The sequence below is a fragment of the Lontra canadensis genome, unplaced genomic scaffold (genome assembly GCF_010015895.1).
Source record: "Lontra canadensis isolate GAN:19392208 unplaced genomic scaffold, GSC_riverotter_1.0 scaffold49, whole genome shotgun sequence".
Classification (NCBI taxonomy): Eukaryota; Metazoa; Chordata; class Mammalia; order Carnivora; family Mustelidae; genus Lontra; species Lontra canadensis.
The window spans coordinates 5,356,079-5,375,909 of NW_022631043.1; the positions used below are offsets into that span (position 1 = coordinate 5,356,079).

The 19,831-nt window shown below is 40.0% G+C and overlaps 1 protein-coding gene across 3 annotated transcripts in view; it reads right to left on the reverse strand.

Annotated features, from left to right (window-relative positions):
• Positions 1-19,831, reverse strand: part of KHDRBS3 (KH RNA binding domain containing, signal transduction associated 3) — a 182,358-nt gene that overhangs the window by 106,262 nt on the left and 56,265 nt on the right. For all 3 annotated transcript variants that reach the window (XR_004384512.1, XM_032873485.1, XM_032873486.1), the window contains exon 2: positions 11,555-11,673. Coding sequence is in view for 2 of the 3 variants with exons in the window: in XM_032873485.1 (XP_032729376.1) it covers positions 11,555-11,673 (119 nt within the window). In the remaining variant the exon portion in view is untranslated. The remainder of the gene's footprint in view (positions 1-11,554; positions 11,674-19,831) is intronic.

A 19,831-nucleotide genomic window follows, 5' to 3' on the forward strand; every position in this document is an offset into this window, starting at 1 on the left:
CTCCTGGTCACAGTGACAGACACGCTCACAAGTGGTACGGGGTCTTCCCTGGCTGTAACTGAATTTTCTAATGCTCCCTGCACCTCCGCTGTTTTTCTTAAATGCATTTTACTATTTCATCGCCAAAATGAAATCCTGGGCTAACCCTGACACTTGCTAAGAGCAACCCCTTCGGTACATGATGGCCCTTCTCCCCCTCACAGCCCTGCCACTATACTTCTACAGTCCTGGCGTGTACATGCACGACACATGCACACGTGGGTCATTTCGCACACCCGGCCTCACCTGGAAGCGAGAAAAGCACGCTTTAAAGCTATTTTGGTTATCCCCAGCTACACTCCAGCTACAAACTAACCCAAAACTTAACGGCTATCAACAATAACCATTGATTTACTTGCTCACAATTCAGCAACCTAAGCCCCAGGGGCGTTGCGTGTGGCAACGGCCAGATCAGCCGGGGCAGGGAAGACCCACTCTCAAGATGGCTTTTCCCCATGTCCAGTACCGCTGATGGTGGCTGTCAGCTGCGGTCCTCAGTTTTCCCTGTCTTCACTGATTCTACCCCACGTAGGTATCCCGGGTTCCCACTTATCCTCAAGTGGCCTCAAGGTGGCAAAGCTTCCTCCTGGCCTATGGCTCCCAAGATCAGAAAAGGAGAAGCTGCCCATTCCTCTTAAAGCACATGCCCATAAGTCGGCATCACATTACTCTGCTGCAAGTTCTCACAGGAAGGTTGCTGCAAGGTCAGGGCAGACACAAAGGAAGGGCAGGGAGTGATCACTGGGAGCAGAGCACAGCACAGAGAACAAGGACAAAGCAGTCATTTATCAAAAAGTTAAGTTTTCACAGCCTCAAACATCAGTCTTTTCTAGGCCTAGCAATGTACCTGCCTACCTGTTTTCCCTAATGGGGGCAGTGGTTGTGACGCTCTGAGGGCAGAGAGCCTGTCTCATTCATCTGTGCAACAACTCAACAACTATGTACAACAGCACCTAGCTTCTACCAGCCAAGCAGTGTCTCATGCATTCAAAGAGAATGATGAATGTCAAACAAAATTAATGCCCAGAGTATAAGAGTCACTACCCAGGGGTTTAACACAGTTTAGTTAACTTAAAGAAAACCTAGAGGATGCCACACAAGCACAGATGAAGGCAGCAGATTTCTGGTATACGAGTCCTAACTGGCCAACAGCATCTTGTAACTAAGTGTCTTATAAAATCTAAAGTTCATTAAAATGCTAAGAGAAAGACTACAAAATAATAGGGTACCGCATGAGATAGACGGTGTAGTCTAGTAATACAGAGATGGGTCTGAAGTAGGACTGTGAAACAAAGGAGAGGATATAAAGAATTTTTTCTAGATGCTTGGATACAGGAAGAAGTATATATCTCATTAATTTAAGAGCTAAGAAAATGTAACAGAGGAAGGAGGACAAAGGAAGCAGGTCACCAGTGATGGCGAATGACAAATGCACCTTTGGGACTCTGCCTCAAGTATGGCAAGATCTTACATGAGACAGCAAAGAATTATCCCCACAACTGGCTCCCACACCTCTTAAGGAGATATATAAATGTACACACACACATGCACAAAATGTGTGTCTGTGTGTACATATGTGTATGTATGTACATGTGTGTATGTGTGTAGGCACTCATTTATTTTAAAATTCTGTATGTCTTCTATCATTGGTTAATGTTGCTAATACTTAGGGCAAAAGATTCATCATTAACCATACTGGACATAGAGAAATAGCTCCAGTTGAGAAGATTCTTCTTGTCATATCCAACTGGATCACAGTTCTTTTTACTTTGTGGTAAGGCAGCTTGGACGAGGCACAGGGGAATGATCAGTGTTGCCAATTTTCTTGCTCATTTCAAATGTATTTGTAGACCTTTAATTTAGTTTCTTTTGTAGTAATCTGTGCCCATTTAAAGGTAAATTTAACTAAAACTAGCTAATGTAGTCCATGAATCCATACCAAGGCACATATCACAGCCTTATGCCCAGATATACTGAAAGAAAATTAAGACCTGGAGACTTTCTACACTGTGGAACCCCCCCACCTTACCGGAAGATATGGCCTCCGCGTGCACAGAACTGCAGGCACTAGCATGAACCCTGTAAGGGAATCAGTATTCACCTAGGTACTAAATACTAATATTAAATTTAATTTTTTGAATAAAAGCATGGGCTCTGGAGCCAGATTTTTGGGATTCAAATGCCTGTTACTTAGTAACTGTGTAACCCTTAGCAAATTGCTTCTCTATTCTTTTTTTTTTTTTTCCCATATGTGAACAGGAGATGATCATTCCCTCCTAAAGTTGTGAAGATTATTTACATGTAGTTAATACACGTAAGATGCTGGAAAAGTGTCTGACACATAGAAAACCGTAAGCTATATACATATACATTAAAATAGAAGTTCTAGAAAGTGTTTCTAGCACCAAATATATTGTTGTGCATACAATCCCACTTTGGAAAACATCACCCGAGCATTTGCTTTTACCTTACCTGGGAAAGAGAATTAGACCCTCAAGAAACACATTTTGTTCATAATCTCCACACTCCTCTGATTCCCACCCAAGGGCAAAAACGGAAAGTAAAGAGTGTATGAGATCTATTTTACCTGCCTTCGCTTGAAAGGAAAGACCAGATCACCACTTTTATTAGCTCTATGGACCATTTTAGATCCCAGTAATGTAACCACTAACCCAAGAGTTAGTTAAATAAGTCCACATTTTAGTTGATATTCAGAATACTCATCTTATTTGAATTAAATCGATGTCATAAATGCCAAACTCCAAACAACTTTAAACCTATTAACAGACTCGGGACCACGGTATCCACATGAAACGGAGTGGGTGTTTCAGAAACAACATGCTTGATTCTTAGCAGAGCTAGTAACTAAGTCAAGTTTTGGATTACTGACAATAACTTCCATGACATCTCTACACAGATGAATTTCCTAAGAATAAAAGTCATGCCAAACTTGTTTAAACTTGTTTGAACATTCCAAACTTGTGTTTAAATCAATCATTCCTAAATTTTAAGAGGACTTTAAAGAGGAAGTTCTTTTAGAATATAGAACACCTTCCCCTATACATTCTAGTTGTCTGTCTCAGTGTCATCAGTCTTCTAGGGCTCCCTCCCGGCTACGTAAAATTCTGATGCCCAAGTACAGCCCTGAAGGCAATCCAGACTAGTTATCATCATTCCAGTGACTGCTACAACCTACTATTTCCCATAATTAAATCATTCTGGCTCAATAGTTACTCTGCCCTCCCCTCTGATCTCTACTTATTTAACATCCTGAACTTATACTTAGGGACTAAATTTAATTCCATCTGTAATTCTTTCTCCAAAAATAGCTCTTACATGTTTAAATACTTGGAGTGTCTGTCTGCCTCTTACGTTAATTTAGTATTTACCCTATCTTATTTAGTGAACTGTACTCTGTTTTCCCTATCAGAGTATCAATCCTTTGGGAGTAACTGGGAGCCATAGTTGAGTCACCATTTTTCTTACATAATAGTTTCTCAAGAAGTACTTGTGGAATTAAAATTTATTTTATCCTGGGACAAATGGCACTAGTCAACACAGTTTTTATTGATTTTCTTTGCTGCAGAAATTATTGTGATTAAAGCTACAGATAAAAATAATTATTTAAGTTTATTAATTTGCCAACCGCAAATCACTAAGTATTACTGGTAGTGAAGATTATTTGGTGCTGTCACATTGATTGTAACTTTAACATAGTATTGACTTCTAAACAGCAAAGAGCTCAACTTATTTAGACATCAGCAACTCTAAAAATCAATGAAATGGACAAAGAACTCCAGGAGATGATATGGGCAAAATCCATACATACAGGCATCCACAAATAATGTACAATATGAAATAATCTACATACTTTCTATCTCTATTTGCTCAAAGCTGGATTCTACTCCTTGGGAGGGCAGATGACAAAACAAATTAGAAAAAGCAAACTATCCAAAAATGAGATTGAAATTTTAACCAGAAACTCCCAGACTTCAACATTTTGGCTGTGAGGTTATGAATCTAAAGGCAAGAAATTGATCTGGACAAGAGCCTGTTACATAAGATGGGCGAGGGACAACAGCATAAATTAAGGAGGAGTAATAGAATACAAACATAGAGATGAATTGTAATTAATTGAGGAAGTAAAAATAATAAATGTGTAAAAGTCATGGCATTTCAAGAATGGAGGGGGAGGAGGTAAATCAAGTAGAAGCTAGTAGACCAAAATCACACACCAATTTCAGGCTTGGGAACTTAGGTATGCATGTGTGTTGTCATTCAGTGAAATAAGAACACAGGAGAAGGTGTAGGTTGGCCAAGAAGAGGAGGAATTAAAGTAATAAAATTTGGTTATGTCTATGTTTCAGGAACATAAATAATATTCTCCAGGAACACAAATTCTTTCAGGAGCCCTGTAATTTATGCCTGGCTGGTTTTGGAGTCCACTTAACAAATCTAAATCTAGGTTTAAGTGCTACTTTCCTGGTCAATAATCAAGAACTATAAAGAAAAATCAATCTATAAAGAATTAGAAAAATTATTTAAAGAGAACGAAGGAAAAGTCACAGCATAAGATTTGAAATTTCTTCATAATATTTTTGAGTTGCTATCATATTTACAAATACCAATTTAAATAACTTTTCTAATTATCATGACACCAGAATGTGTCACAAGATCACAATCATGGGGAAAACAGCCTCTGCAGATGCACCCCTCCATCTCTACCTGCGACCACACGGCTCTTGGCTCCCTGGGAGGTGTGGGCTGTTGAGATGGAGGGAGGTTGACCTGGATGGTTCATGGTCAAACAACAGCCTTACAGGTCAGTACATTCCCTGAGATACTGGAGTCCAGAGTGGCCTTCCTCCTTCATCATGGTGTCCCAAAAGTTAATGGATAGCAGGAGAGAAACTAATAGCAACTTATCACAAATACATGCGTCTTGAAGTGATTATTTTTAGAATCAGCCTTCCTTGATGTCAACAAGTTTCAAAATCCCCACTGGACACCAACATCAACTTTTGTAATGGTACCTAACATACATACATACAAGTACCATACATACAAGCATGCTATCATTTTATTTCTACAGATAAACTACCAAATAGACACAAAAAATAAACATTATTTTCACATAAAGCCTCTGGAAAAATAGTATATGTCTCTGAAAATCAATTAGGAGTCACATAAAAGGCAAGTGTTAATATACCAACATAACTGTCAAAATACTACTGTGGGAAATTTTTAAACCCATCAAGATTTCTATGAAATAGGTTTCTACCCTGTAGTAAATTCATAGACTTTTACTTGTCTGCAACATGCTACACGCGAAAAATGCACACCAACTTTTAAAAAGAAAGTCTCTTGACCTTTAACTCAAACTCCAGGACGGAACATGTTTCTATAAGTACTTCTCTGTTCTCTCTCTCAAGACCCTTAGCCTAAGAGCTTCTGTGAAACAGGAAATAAATCAAATTCAAAATATGCTCATAATAGGAAGACATTCAATGTAATAAACCATATTGACTAATATGTTACTTGAAAATAGTATGCATATATTAGAATAGTATGCATACATAATTAGTATGCATATATTAGAATAGATTAAACAACTAGCAAATTAAGACCATTAATAAATCTAACTTAAACTTACAACTAAAACTGACAGAATTTAACTCAGTACCCTAAATCTTAACAATCACTGTTCAAAGGTCTCTCCCAAATTAACAATTGCATGTCCATTTTTTCCCCCAAATGGCAATCTTTTCTTATCCCAAGTTGCACCAACTTGTTGAACATTAAAGTACAGATACGTAAAGCAGACAGCGGCACATGGTCCTACCCTCTACATAGCATCTGCTCTAGAGTCAAGTGTCTTTTTTTATTTTCCCTAAATAATTCTCCAACTGGGATTGTTACCTGCTGTACATGTTGCCTCACCGTAGCAGACATCTCACCGCAGCAGCACAGCATCGGTGTGTGCAAGGCTGCACGGAGATGTAACCCACTTCCTCGGAGAGCCTGCTTTCCCGACCCGCGCCCCGGAGTCGGCCCCAGCACGACTGCGACGGTTCCCAGCACGAGGCGCCTGGAGAAGCCCCGCATCCGGCCACGCGGCCCACACGTCACTTCCTGTGGGACCCCCGCGGCCCTCGCTGGCCGGCGCCGCCCTTGCTGGCCGGCCCTACCCCGCACTCCGCTCTCTGATCACTTTATCTATTACTACTCTATAAAAATCCGCACTTCTTACGGAAATCGCCCTGTTTAGCCAAATAAAATGGCTTCTAATTTCACAACTGCTCTCTGCCCTGGGCCTCCCCGTCACGGCCGCTCCGCGACCTCGCCCTGACTTACTTCCGACCCAGGCCCAGCCAGCTTCCTCAGAGACGGCCGCTTCCGGGACGGCCTCTCCCAGAGTCAGCACGACCCACCTCTCTGCCTGCCCGGAGCACCTGGACCATGGACCCCTCAGGCTATCTCCCGGACATCAGGTTGCTCATATTAGGAGTATGAATGGACAGACGGATTCGGCCATGTGTGAAACAATAGCAACAACAGAATGTAAAACGGAAACCACAGAGGACCTCTCGGTTCCAACGTGGACTTGGCACCTACGGTGCATCTAGCCGCTACTCAGGACCAAGGGTAAGGGTTTCTCCACAGGAAAACTCTGGATAACAATTACTACAGCTTTAAGTCTTAAAAAACACCCCATAAGACAGTGTTTACTTTGAGTTTCCCACTTTACCAGCTCTGGCTACAACTCGAGCGCGAATGTGCCTGAGCTCAGCTCGTAAAACACTCACGTCCAGGACTGTCCACCGAAAGAGTTGGAAGTGGTTCACTGAGAGAAAATATTCAATTAATGGAAATCCTTTCACTGGATGGAGTTTCACAAACAGCACTGCCCTCTTGCCCCAGCAGCTGAAGGTACATAGTGTCAGGTAACTGGGTGCCCACCACCACTCCGCCCACCATCACCAGCTTCCTTCAGCTCCTCTACACACTGACACCAGCAGGAAAGCTTTTTCTTGGAATTGCCGCAAGTGCCAGATTAGCCTTCACAAAAGTCTGGCTTGAAACTCCCAGGCTCAATTTGGCGAAGCAGAAATATCTTTTCTCAGCGTTCTGGAAGCAGTGGAATTCTAAGCAGCCTACTTCAGATATTGTATGTACTTGAAATAGACTCTGTTCTCTCTTAGACACACAAATTATAATTTGTCTGCCCCCACTCTCATCAAAGCTGACAGTGAAAAACAATATTTGAGATTTTATTTCAGGTACTTTTACACCCATATTTTATTTCATATACTCGCTCATAATCACAAAGTATTAATTCCAGATTAATCACCTACCAGACTATGAACTATTTAAGGACAAGAAGAGTGTTCATCTTTCTATCTAGTGCATATTTTGCATATAGTGTATCAAGCATAGTGGTCAATTTATAAGGTTTCTGTAAGCCAAGATGTGTTTAGTAATGAATCTGTCTATGAAATGTTCACAACATAGTTTCCTCTTTTCTAAGAATATGTATCTTCAGTTCTGCAAGTATGGCTGTGTAGACTCCTAACAGGATGACCATTTATAGATAACAACTATAAATTCTTAAACTCCAGACAAAATACAAAAACCAATTGTCTGAAGCCTTTGGAGAATGATCAAAAGCAAGGGGATTCTGGAAGAGAGTCAAGACTTGGAAGACTGGGCCTGGACAAACTTACTGGTTTAGAGTTTTTAGCCTGGGTGGCAGAGTCTGAGGCAACCACAGTGCCGAAATGCGAGGGAGGGATACTAGGAAAGACAGAGTTGGGGGGGGGGGGCTCCAAATTTGTGTAAAAATCCGCCCAAATCTTGATCCCTAGGACCCTGTTGCCAAAAACAAATGCAGAAGTCAAACTAAGAAAAGAACTGAACTGAGATGTGCACTCTACTCAACAAGTCTGCTGTCTGAATCCAAAGTCACCGACATTCCTCAAACAGCAGAACAGAATCCAGAGTCTTGACAACACAACACTCACGACCCCCAGGGTACAATCCAAAATTACTTGACACACAAAAAAACTGGAACACTATGCCTGACTATCAAGATAAGTTTATCAATTCAGGCCAAATCCAAGATGACTAGGATTTTAGAATTAGAGACTTTAAAGCACCTATTTTATCTGGACTCAATAACACAAAATAATGTAACACCTATAATGAATAAAAAGCAGAAAATCTCAGCAGAGAAAGAACATTTTTTACATACACATACTTGAATAGGAATCAAATAATAAATTCTGAAACAGATCGTTACAATGCCTGATATAAAAATTTATCTGATGGGCTTAACAGGAAAATGAAGATAATGTAAGAGATAATCCATGAATTAAAGATACAGAAGTATAAATCGATCTGAAGAATGGAGCAGGGAGAGGGGAACAGAGAAAAGAGATAGAGGAACCATTCTGAGAATATCAAAATGGTGACCATACGTGTAACTGGTTTCCAAAGGTGGAGAAAGAAAGGGGCATAAAAATATCTGAAAAAGTAATAGCTAAAATATTATGATGAAATAGATAAATCTCTTGTCAGGGGGTTGGGGGGGGGAGACAACAAAAGATGAAATGGAAATCTGATTAGCACCATGTCAATTAAAGACTTTGAATTCACCATCAAACTGAAGGCTCAAAGGGTTTCACTGGTGAATTCTATCAAATACTGAGGATGAAACAGCATCAGACTGACATAAATTCTTTGGGGTTAAAAAAAAAAAAAAAAAAGGAAAGGAACACTCCTCACTATATGAAACCAGCATAACACTAATATCAAAATCTGACAAATATGTTATATATGAAAAAAAAATTATAGGCCAGTATTGCCCATGAACATATAGGCATTTGAACCCAACAAAATATAAGACATAATAATAAGTAGGGTTTAACCCACGAATCCAAAGTTGGTTTAATTTAGACAAATCAATAAAATTCACTATATTAACAGTGTAAAGAAGTAACCTTCTATGTTCATTTCAATAGATACAGAAAAGGCCATTCAATGGAATTCACCACCCAGTCAGGATCAAATCTCTCAGCAAAACAAACAGAAGGGGACTTCCTCCACCTAACAAAGGGCATCTACAAAACCCCCTGGCTGTTACCACTCTTAATGCTTTCCATTCTGGGAACAAGGAAAGAAGGCCTAATCTCACTGCTTGTACTCAAGCATTACACAGAGATCCTAGCCAATACAATAATGTAAGGTAAATAAATAAAAAGCATAAAAATTGGAGGAAAGAAGTAATCTGTTTTGTAGATGATAAGACTGTAGACACAGCATATCCTAAGTAATCTATAAAACAACTCATGAAAACAATTGAATTTGGCAAGGTAGCAGAATGTAAGGTCAATACACAAAATTTTCTATTAGAAGGAAAAAAATAGAAAATAAAATTTTAAAATATCTATTGTACAATAATATCAAAAAAACATAAAAAGATTTAAGAATGAATTTAACAAAATTGCAAGTAAGAGTTTTACCCTGAAAAGCATAAAATGATAATAGCAATTTAGAAATCTAATAATGGAAAAAAATTAAAAAATAAATAAAAATCTATTAATGGAAAGATATACCATGTCAAGGAAGAGAAGACTCAATGTTATTAAGATGTAGTATTTCCACAAATTAATCAATACAGTGCAACAGAATGTTTTGTGAAAGTTAATAATTCTTAAATTTACATGGAATTGAAAAGGACCTCTATATAAGTAGTCTTAAAAAAGAAAGGACAACGTTGAAGGGACTGCATCACTCAACTTCATGCCTTATTATAAAAAGCTACAGTAATGAAGATAGTATGGTAATGGCATATGGATCCATAAATAGATGAATGAAACAAAAATGAGTGTGCAAAAAATAGACTCCCGCTTACACAGTTATGTAATTTTCATCAAAGGTGCTAACACCATCAATGGGAGGAAAACATTTTTCAACAAAAGGTACTGGAAAAACTGGATATCTACATGGAGAGAAAATAAATTTTGAACCCTCTGCATCACAACATAAACAAAAAGCAATTTGCAATGTATCATAGACCTAAAAGTAAAAACTATAATGGTAAAGCTTTTAGAGAAATACAGGAGACTAGCTTTATAACTTATAAACAACTCTAGCATCTCTTTGAAGCTGGCAAAGATTTGTTAGTGGACAGAAGGTAATAATCATAAGAGGAAAGAAAACTTGATATAGTAGACAGACATCAGGAAATTAAAAACTTCTATAGATCACAAGACACCCTGAAGAAAATGAGAGGAAAGCCAGAGACTGAGCCAAATAGTCACAAAATACATCTAACGAAGGACTTATTTTGGGACATTTAGAAAAGCTCCTACAACTCAATGACGAGAAGACATACAGACCATTTACAAATAGGCAAAGGACCTTAAAAGACACTTCGAAAACAGAAGATACAGGAGGGGCCAGTAAGTACATGAAATGAACACATCATTACTAATCAGGGAAATGCTAATAAACACCACAGGAAAATACCAACATACGATCCAAATGGTCAAAAATTCAACAGATTGAGAACATTGGACACTGATGAGGATACAGGGCCACTACAACTGGCTCACACTGTTCCTGGAAAAGCAACAAGGTATGATCACTTTGGGAAAAAGTACGGCAATTTCTTGGAAAATTAAATACATAGCAAGTTAAATCTTACGTGTATATCTACTCAAAAGAAATAAAAACGTAACACAAAATGTATGAAAATGTGTGAAAACTTGTATGAAAATGTTCACGGTAATTTAATCTATAAGAACCTGAAACTGAAAACTGCCCTGGTGAATGAATGAATAAATTTATTGTTGCGTATTCAGATAATGGACTACTACTGAGCAGTCAAAAGTAATGGACTACCAATGTACACAACAGTATGCATAAATCATGCCCACGAACACTCAGCAGAAAGAAAAACAAGATAGAAAGAGTATCAATGTATCAAGTCATGCCAAATCTAAAATGACCAAGATTTAGAATCAGATAGAAACTTTAAAGTACCTATTGTAATCATGTTCAATGACATAATGCTTACAATAAATGAGAAATAATATTATCTCGAACAGAGAAGTAGAGTAGATAATATTTTGAACATTCATGTGCTTACACTCAGTGCTAAGCGTTTAATATGGATAATCTTATTTAATTCTTAACAATCCAATCTCATCTTACAAATTAAGAAATTAAAGTAGAAGTTACGTAGGTTATCCAAAGTCACATCGCTAGGATGATTCAGAAGCATAATTCTTTAGGGCTCCCTAACTCACATTAGAGTCAAACAGAAAAAGATAAAATCACTAGGTAAGTTTTTAATTTTTAATTAACTTTAAAAGTGTGCCTGTATTGGTATGAGGTAGGGGAGGGCTATGCTAAAGGAAAACACCTCAAGAAAATACCAAACAGAACATAAACTCAACATCTGCTCCCTTGTGATTAGGTTTGCCACAACCTGCAAACCTCGCTGTCTTACCTTAGGGAACTGCTTTACAGGGATTAACACTTTCTGTCCCAGCTTCATGTTCTTATTAATCACCACATCGATGTACTTTTCTTCATCCTTGCCTTCTCCTTTTTGAAACTTTTCTATTTCTGTGGAGGAAAAAAGGTAACCATGAAGTGTCTGATTTAGAACCCCAGAGGTTGGAAGTTCTTGTTAGCATTATTGTGGCATGGTATCAAGTACAGAAATACGGACTACCCAATCAACAGGAGTTTTTCAAGTAACGGCATATTTCCCATTTTATCAAACCTCCTTCACCAGCAGAAAAAAGGCATGTACCATGGCTCTGCAAAGTCTAATCTCAACAGCCCACTCTAATGGAGGGAACAATGAACTAACTAAAAAAACCAGACACAAAAATAAGTTTCTTGGGGCCTTCTGGAATCCTAGTGAGAGGCTGCTCAAACCGCTGAGAAGAGTTCAGAAAACATTCTCCATTCAGTGTTACCAAGTACTGACATCCCTATCCATTAGCTTCTGGTTCTCCGAGGCTTACACCACAGATTGATTCTTTATGATGGCATGAAAAGTCCCGCACAACTTTGTCCGTTGACCTCCCCAACCAAATCTACCCTTCTCACAAGTGACCCGTATCAACTACACGTTCATGTCTTCATTAACATTCTTTTCGCTGCCTGTAATGTTATTATTTCAACGTCATACACCTCCTTCAAGATTCAGCCACACTGAATACTATTTTTTAATGTGTGACAATCCCTTTCACCAATGAGGCAGGAAGGAAGGAATCAATCCCTGCCACCTTGATGCTCAGAAAACACTTCATGTACAACTCTACTATGACTCCTCTTGAAAAGAAAATGTGGTGCCTCCATAGTTTATCTCCATTACAGACAATGTCTGGAACCTCCCATTCACAGGTTGAAATCCTAATCCCCAAAGTGATGGTCTTAGGAGGTGGGCGGTTCTCGGAGGTGATTAGGTCATGAGGGTGGAGCCCTCAGGAGAAGGACTAGTGCCTTACGAAAGAAACTCTAGGCGTGGAGCTCCTTCACCCTTTCTGCCACAGGAGGACACAGCAAGAGACCTGCTGTCCGCAAACCAGGAGATGGGTCCTCACGTGACACCAAATCTGTAGGCATGTGAATCTTAGACTTCCAGCCTCCGGAAGTGTGAGAAATAAATTTCTGTTGTTCATCAGCTCCCCAGTCTCTGGTGTTCTGCGAGAGCAGGCCGAGTAGACCAAAATACTCTCCCACCAGAACATAAATCTCTCTTAGGTAAAAATCTGTCTCTTCATCCAATAAACATCTGCCACTAAGCACACACCACGTGCACCTCCCAGCCCCTGGAACATTTCAGATGCTGTTTCCTCACGCTGCTGCCTACAGCCTACAGCTGCCTACAGCTGCCTACATCTGGCCGTCCAAGAGGTACACAAGCAGGTGTCTGAATGAGAGCTGAATGAATGTGTACACGCACTGCTCCTTCCAGAAGGACCACAAGATACGCAGGTTCAAGGAAGGGAACCACAGCATGGAGAAGGCCCAAAGATGGCATCTGGTGTACAAAGGGGCAAACATATTCACTTGTTCTGCTTATTGGGCTAGGAATACTTAAGAATTTAATATGTGCCACATTCATGACATAATTCAATCCTCACAAGAGTTGGCAAACAGGAAGTTCTAAAAGGTTACTTTGCTGATAGCAAAGGCAGGATTTACCTCCAGTTTTGCCTACGATAAAGACAGTATGCCACTGCCGTCTTTCCCACCATTTTTTATGTCATGTAAGACAGAAAATAAGATTTTCATCACACCTTAGGATACATGAAGGCTCTGCTGACAGCTGGAGATTTCAGTCACCACTAAGGAGCCCAATGGCATTGATGCCTCCCCTCCTCTGCCCCCTACCCCTCCATCTGCTCCTCAGAGCTAAACCCCCAATTGTCTTACTTGTATTCAGAGCTGAACCTGATCTCTCTTCTCCACAAGACCGTCTTGACACCTATCATGCTAGTCCCGAATAAAGTCGTCCTTTCTATTTTAACAAGTATCAGAATAATTTTTTCTTTAACAATGCACGGTAAAAAGTCAGTATATATGTGGGACATAATGAAAAATATATATTTGGTCTTTGTCCCAGGTTCCTGGCACAGATTTCCCAGAACCCTACGAGTTTCCTGAGAGACAGGAGTGCACTTTATCATTCCTAACAAGCCCCTTTCAACCATACAGGCCTTTATGCTAATGAGAGGACTCTTGGAGGAAGAGGGAGCTGGCTGCCAGAAAAACCAACCATGTGAAAAACCAAGCAAGTGCCAAGCTGGCACGTTCAGCACTCCCACCCGTGGAGAGAGAAGAGGAGCTAGAAGGAGTTCAATCATCAGTGACTTAGTCAATTGTGCCCACATAATGAAAACACCATAAAACCCCCTCAACAACAGGGTCTGGGAGGGTGGAGTGCCCAGACAGGGCAGGGAAGCCCCGCGTCCTTTCCCCAACACCTTGCCTCCACACCCCCTCTTCTGTTTGACTATTTCTGACTTGTATTTTTTAGAACAAACCATAATGGGAAGTAGAGTGCTTTCCTGAGTCCGAGAGTCACTCTAGCGCATTCCTGAACCTGAGGCTGAGTCATGGAAGCCCCACGCTTGCAGCTCATCAGGCGGCAGTGTGGGTAGCCCGGACACCACATCCGCAGCTATGTCTGAAGTGAGGGGACTCTTGCGGGACGCAGCCCTCCTCCTTGGCGGGGCGGGGGCGGGGGGGTTCGTCCCCTAATGGTGGGGGAGTCATCCCCTAACTCTAGGAGCCACTGTCAGAACTGAACTGGATGGAGTTGCTGGACAGCCAGTTGGTGCTGGAGACAGGGCTGGTGTCAGGAGACACTACACAAAAGGGACTACAAGTGCGGAGGAGGAAGATGGAGACAAGCAGGAAAAGCCCAGAAGAAAATACTAAACTTCCAAATAAACTGATTCTTTTGTCTGCTCTCTTGTATCATCCTAGGTTTTCATCCAGAAAATGGATTCTAAACAGAATCTGTATGGGAACAATGTACACAAAGATAGAAGAATGTGAAATGCAAAGATTTACTTGGATGATTCTTGTTACTGTTGTTGAAAACACCTTTAAGAGTACTTTGAATTTTGACTTTTTCCTATAAAAATGAAATATATACATGGTAAAAATTTAAAACAGTATAACAGGATACAAAATCAAAAGAAGAGAGTCCTCCCACACCCATAGTCCAGAGGTAAGGACTGTAACAGTATCATACAGTCTTCTAGAAGTTCTCCAGGAATACATAAGGACACACTTGCACGTGCACACGCACACACACGGGGTTTAAATCTGGAGAACTGGTGTACATGAGCTAAACTAGTTTCATTTTCCTTGGTAAAGAACAATAAGTCGCATGCCATCTGCTCCATCAAGTGTATTAATTCATGACTTCAGCTTTAATTAGAAGAAAATTAATTCCACATTTTTATTTATGCATTTATGCTACAATTGGAAATGCCTTTAGCATATAAGATTCAACAAAATTAGATATAAGTTGTAGAAAGAAAAAAAACTTTTAACATACATAAATGTTTGTTAAAATAAGTGTGATTACCTATTTCAGATAACACTGCATTTTTATGATTTTGAGCACTTATATCATATGGACAACACGTAACTTCAGAGTCAGCATTCAAATGTTATTCCTAGCATCAGTGACAGTAAACATTTTAAGCAACACATAAAAGCATAAAGATTAAAATATTAGAAAAATTTGTATTTTACAATATATTACATTAAAGTTTGAGATACACCTATGATTTTGGAAGGGAAAATAAAAATTTTTTAAAATATATAAAATATCTAATTTCCTCTCTAGACCATCAACTTTGAAAATGTTCTGTTGCTAAAATATCTTGTTACTTTAAGTAAGCTTTGAATTATGTTAAAATAAAAAGTATTTCACTGTGTAAGATTTATTTGAAAATTGTGAAGGCCTGAGGCCATTCCACGACCGTGCTGGTCTGCAAGGACTGGACTCAGCAGACTGCACAGCGGCAGAGGGAGCCCCAGTCCCTGGGGGGTCCAACGCGCCTGGCTTAAACCACAGCTACTGTACTTTCCCCAGACCTTCCAGCTACCAAATTCAAAACTGGTCAAAACTTCTGTGGTCTTTTTAGGGACTATTCATTCAATCAACAATTTTGTAATTTCCACCTGACTGAGGATTGTAAGTAGTCTCATGTTTTCATTAAGTCCCATAAAATACAATGCAAAAAAAAAAAATCACGGGGATGGGGATTGTACAAAATGATATATGAAATAATGGAACAGCTTTCTGGTATTTACGCCTCTCCCTTCCTGGGAGTTTCATTTTCCAAAGCCCATGTGACCACCTCTCTCATCTTCCGTAGGGAAGGAAAGGTACTTGACCTCCCCACAAGGTGGATATGACCTCTTAGTTTAACTGTAGCTAGTAAAGGCCAACCATAGAGAAAATCCAATCCAGTTTCTGAGGTCGAATGCATGAGGGATTTGACTTTTGTTACTAATCCCCAGATTACATTTGTTACCACACAGTGCAGTGTACCAATGACATCTCCCAGCTCAGAAATAATAAGCAAATGTGTGATTAGGTTTTAGATAATGTAGGGGATTATAATGTTATGCTTGCAAACCATGGACATCTTTTTTTTTTTTTTTTAAGATTTTATTTATTTATTTGACAGAGACACGGCGAGAGAGGGAACACAAGCAGGGGGAGTGGGAGAGGGAGAAGCAGGCTTTCCGGTGAGCAAAGAGGCCGATGAAGGGCTTGATTCCAGGATGCTGGGATGAGTATCTGAGCCAAAGGCAGATGCTTAACCACTCTAGCACCCCTGCAAACCATGGACATCACATTTCTGTCATCCCAGAAGTCAAGGGTCAGTTACAATGTCTTTTTTTTTTTTTTTTACAATGTCTTTTTTATTTGTTCATTTCTTTTTTTGTTTTTGCCTTGGGTGACTACAGGGCTTCCTAAAGCAATGGCCATTTACCTTTTTATTTTAGCCCATCAAATACAGTAAAGTCCACTAAGCCTCTATGAAACAGCCAAATTACCTTTGGATTTACATGTGTTAAATTTTTAGTTATTCATTTAAAATATTAAATAATTAGAGCACTATAAATTTTCATTAAAAATGCTTACATTCAGGGCACCTAGGTGACTGTCAGTTAAGCATCTGATGCTTGATTTCAGCTCAGGTCATGATCTCAGGTCCTGGAATTAAGCCCTAGAACAGGCTCCATGCTCGCTGGGGAGTCTGCTTGAGAGTTTCTCTCCTTCTCCCTTCCCCTTGCTCTCTCTCCCCCTCAAACAAATCTTTAAAAAAAAAAAAAAAAGTTTAAATTCTCTCACAGAATCAAGCACATTTAAATTGATATCTTCCTTTTTCCGAGCAACTCCATTTCTAAGAATTCACCCACAGACATGCTTAAATGTAAAATATCATGTACAAAGCTTCCAGCATTGTCCTTAATAGCAAAACACTGAAAATCATCTAAATGTTAACAGGAACCTGGTTACAGAAGCTAGGACACACATGCACTATGAAATAGCAGACAGCTACTTTACAAGATCAAGAACTCTCTGTTCTGATAGCAAAAGGCCCCCACCAGATACATGGCTGAAGACACACAGACACACAGACACACACACAGTGTAAAACGATACAACAACATATGTTCGTATTCACCTGCATATGCACAGAAAACACCTCTCTACTTACAGGTAAGAAACTAGCAACACTGATATCTAACAGACATGAGGAAATCAGGTGACAATAAACAGGACTTTATCTTTTATGTTGTTTCACATTTTTTTTAAAGATTTTATTTTTTTATTTGACAGACAGAGATCACAAGTAGGCAGAGAGACAAGGCAGAGAAAGAGGAGGAAGCAGGCTCCCCACAGAGCAGAGAGCCCGATGTGGGGCTCGATCCCAGGACCCTGAGATCATGACCTGAGCTGAAGGCAGAGGCTTTAACTCACTGAGCCACCCAGGCGCCCCTGTTTCACTTTTTTTTTTTTTTGAAGATTTATTTATTTGACAAGAGAGGAGGCAGCGAGAGGGAACACAAGCAGGGTGAGTGGCAGAGGGAGAAGCAGGCTTCCCTTGGAGCAGAAAGATGCAGGGCTCTATCCCAGGACCCTGAGCCAAAGGCAGACACTTAACAAGAGTCACCCAGGTGTCCCTGTTTTAAATTTTTGAAACATGAATATTTCACCCATTTAAATTACATAAAAATAAAATTCTAAACATTTTATAAAATTTTTAAAAATAAACAGAATAGAATAAAAATTTATAAAGAAAGGGCCATGATTATATTTTGCATCTTGGCTAGTAACCCAGAGCCTTACTCTCTCTTGATCATTCATTTTAAGTTATTCACTCCTGTGTTATTTTACTGAAACTGTAGGGGAATTTACCTGGGCTGCTTATTTCACTTGAAGCAACAGGCAAATGTCCAAAAATTACATATAAAACATTTTATTTGAGAATCCGGTTATTTTAAATGCAATAAGGTTCACTTAGGTGAGCAGTTCCCTTAAGTGAGTCACCTACCCAAAAGCAAGGACTGACTGGGTTCTGATATGTTGAGGACAGGGACTAGGAGCTGGGAACAGAAGAAAGAGAATGTGTGGCACGGAAGCAGTAATACAACGCACACGGTGCTGCAGGAAAGGGGCTGGCAGCTTTGGAATTTGGGCAATTATTTGAAAAGCTAGCTCCAAGGTAAGGAATGGAGTTTGTCAGGCAAGGAAATGAATTCTTCACTGAAGGTAAGTAGCCCTGTGTAACACGAGTTCACATTCGCTCATTCGATGAGTCAGACTGTACAGTTGATAGATGGAGTTTTACTAAGATAGCAAAACCTATTTTTCCCTTTTCTCTTCAAACAGTACGAAATGGAATAGATCAGACAAGTAAAGACGACAAGATCCTGCCATCACAGAGCCCGTCAGGGAATAAGCATGAACTCCATTTCCTGACTCCAAGTCCTGGCTTCCTGCAGAAGGATGGAAGAGGTACAGGGTGAGACGAGGGGTCAGCACAGAGAAGAAGTGAGGACAAGAGCATAAAAGGGCAGACCAGGTTCCTGAGGTCAAAACAGATCCTAACAGATCAGTAATAGGGAGCTACTATAGGTTGTCAGGTGGGGAGTGTTGTGATGGAAGACATCCTTAAGGACATCCTGGCCACTCAGAAGCAAGTCACATGGATGGGATAGAAAGAGAAAGAAAGAGAGAGAGAGAGAGAGAGAGAGGTTAAAACACAACTAGATAATAAAACAGTCTGTTGGGATGAACAACCACTGTGGGACAGCACCAGACAGTTTATTTATAGTTGACGTGGACAGATGACAAATGTGAATGCTGTCAGAGGCAAAGTCTTCATATTTAGAGAAACCATCTAGTTTACTGAATATGCAATCAGAGAAAACACAGAGGGACACACCTGTGCTCCTGTCCCCATGCTGTATCTCCTAACCCATAACACCCACTGTTGTCCATAGCTTCTAAAGCACCTTGCCCACCATGTCATATGTAGGTTTTTGAACTTGGTCGCTAAGACTGGAACATTCTGTAGGCTTTTTGACTTGAGGTATCTTCTCCTTGGTATCTCCAACTAAATTCTACTTCCTGGAAGAGCTGTCCTTGAATTCCCAGACCAGTTAGCCAAAAAAACACAGCACTCTAGCATGATGCTTACCAGAGGTCTAACCTGCTACTTCCTGTCTGGCTTCTCCAACAGACTGTCAGCCACCCCCTTTCAATCCCTTTCATGATGCCTGGAATGTGGCAAGGGCTCCCACATACACGCTGTGAGACTGGACAGTGAGAAGAACTCATCATTAAAATACACGTGCTTATAGCCTTACCTTTTATTCAGTCTTTTTGCTGCTCTGTCTCCCATCACCCTGACAATATTCCAGGACCGGTGAGCATTATTCACATTTTACAAATGACAGAAGTTTGAAAATGCGTTTCTAAAAGTCACACAAACGCAAGCAACATCATCGAGACTCAAACTGAGGACTCTGAATGAGGACACTTTCCCAACATACTCCATCCCCGGGTCATTAAAACATTTTATCTGGCTAACAACCCACTGGACTCGTAGCACACAGTGTTTCTATAAAGGAAAAAATGCATTCTTTATACAAGGCCAATGAAAGAATGCATTAACAAACCCACACATCCCTGTGCTGAGCCCATACGGAATTGATCTTTTAGGTC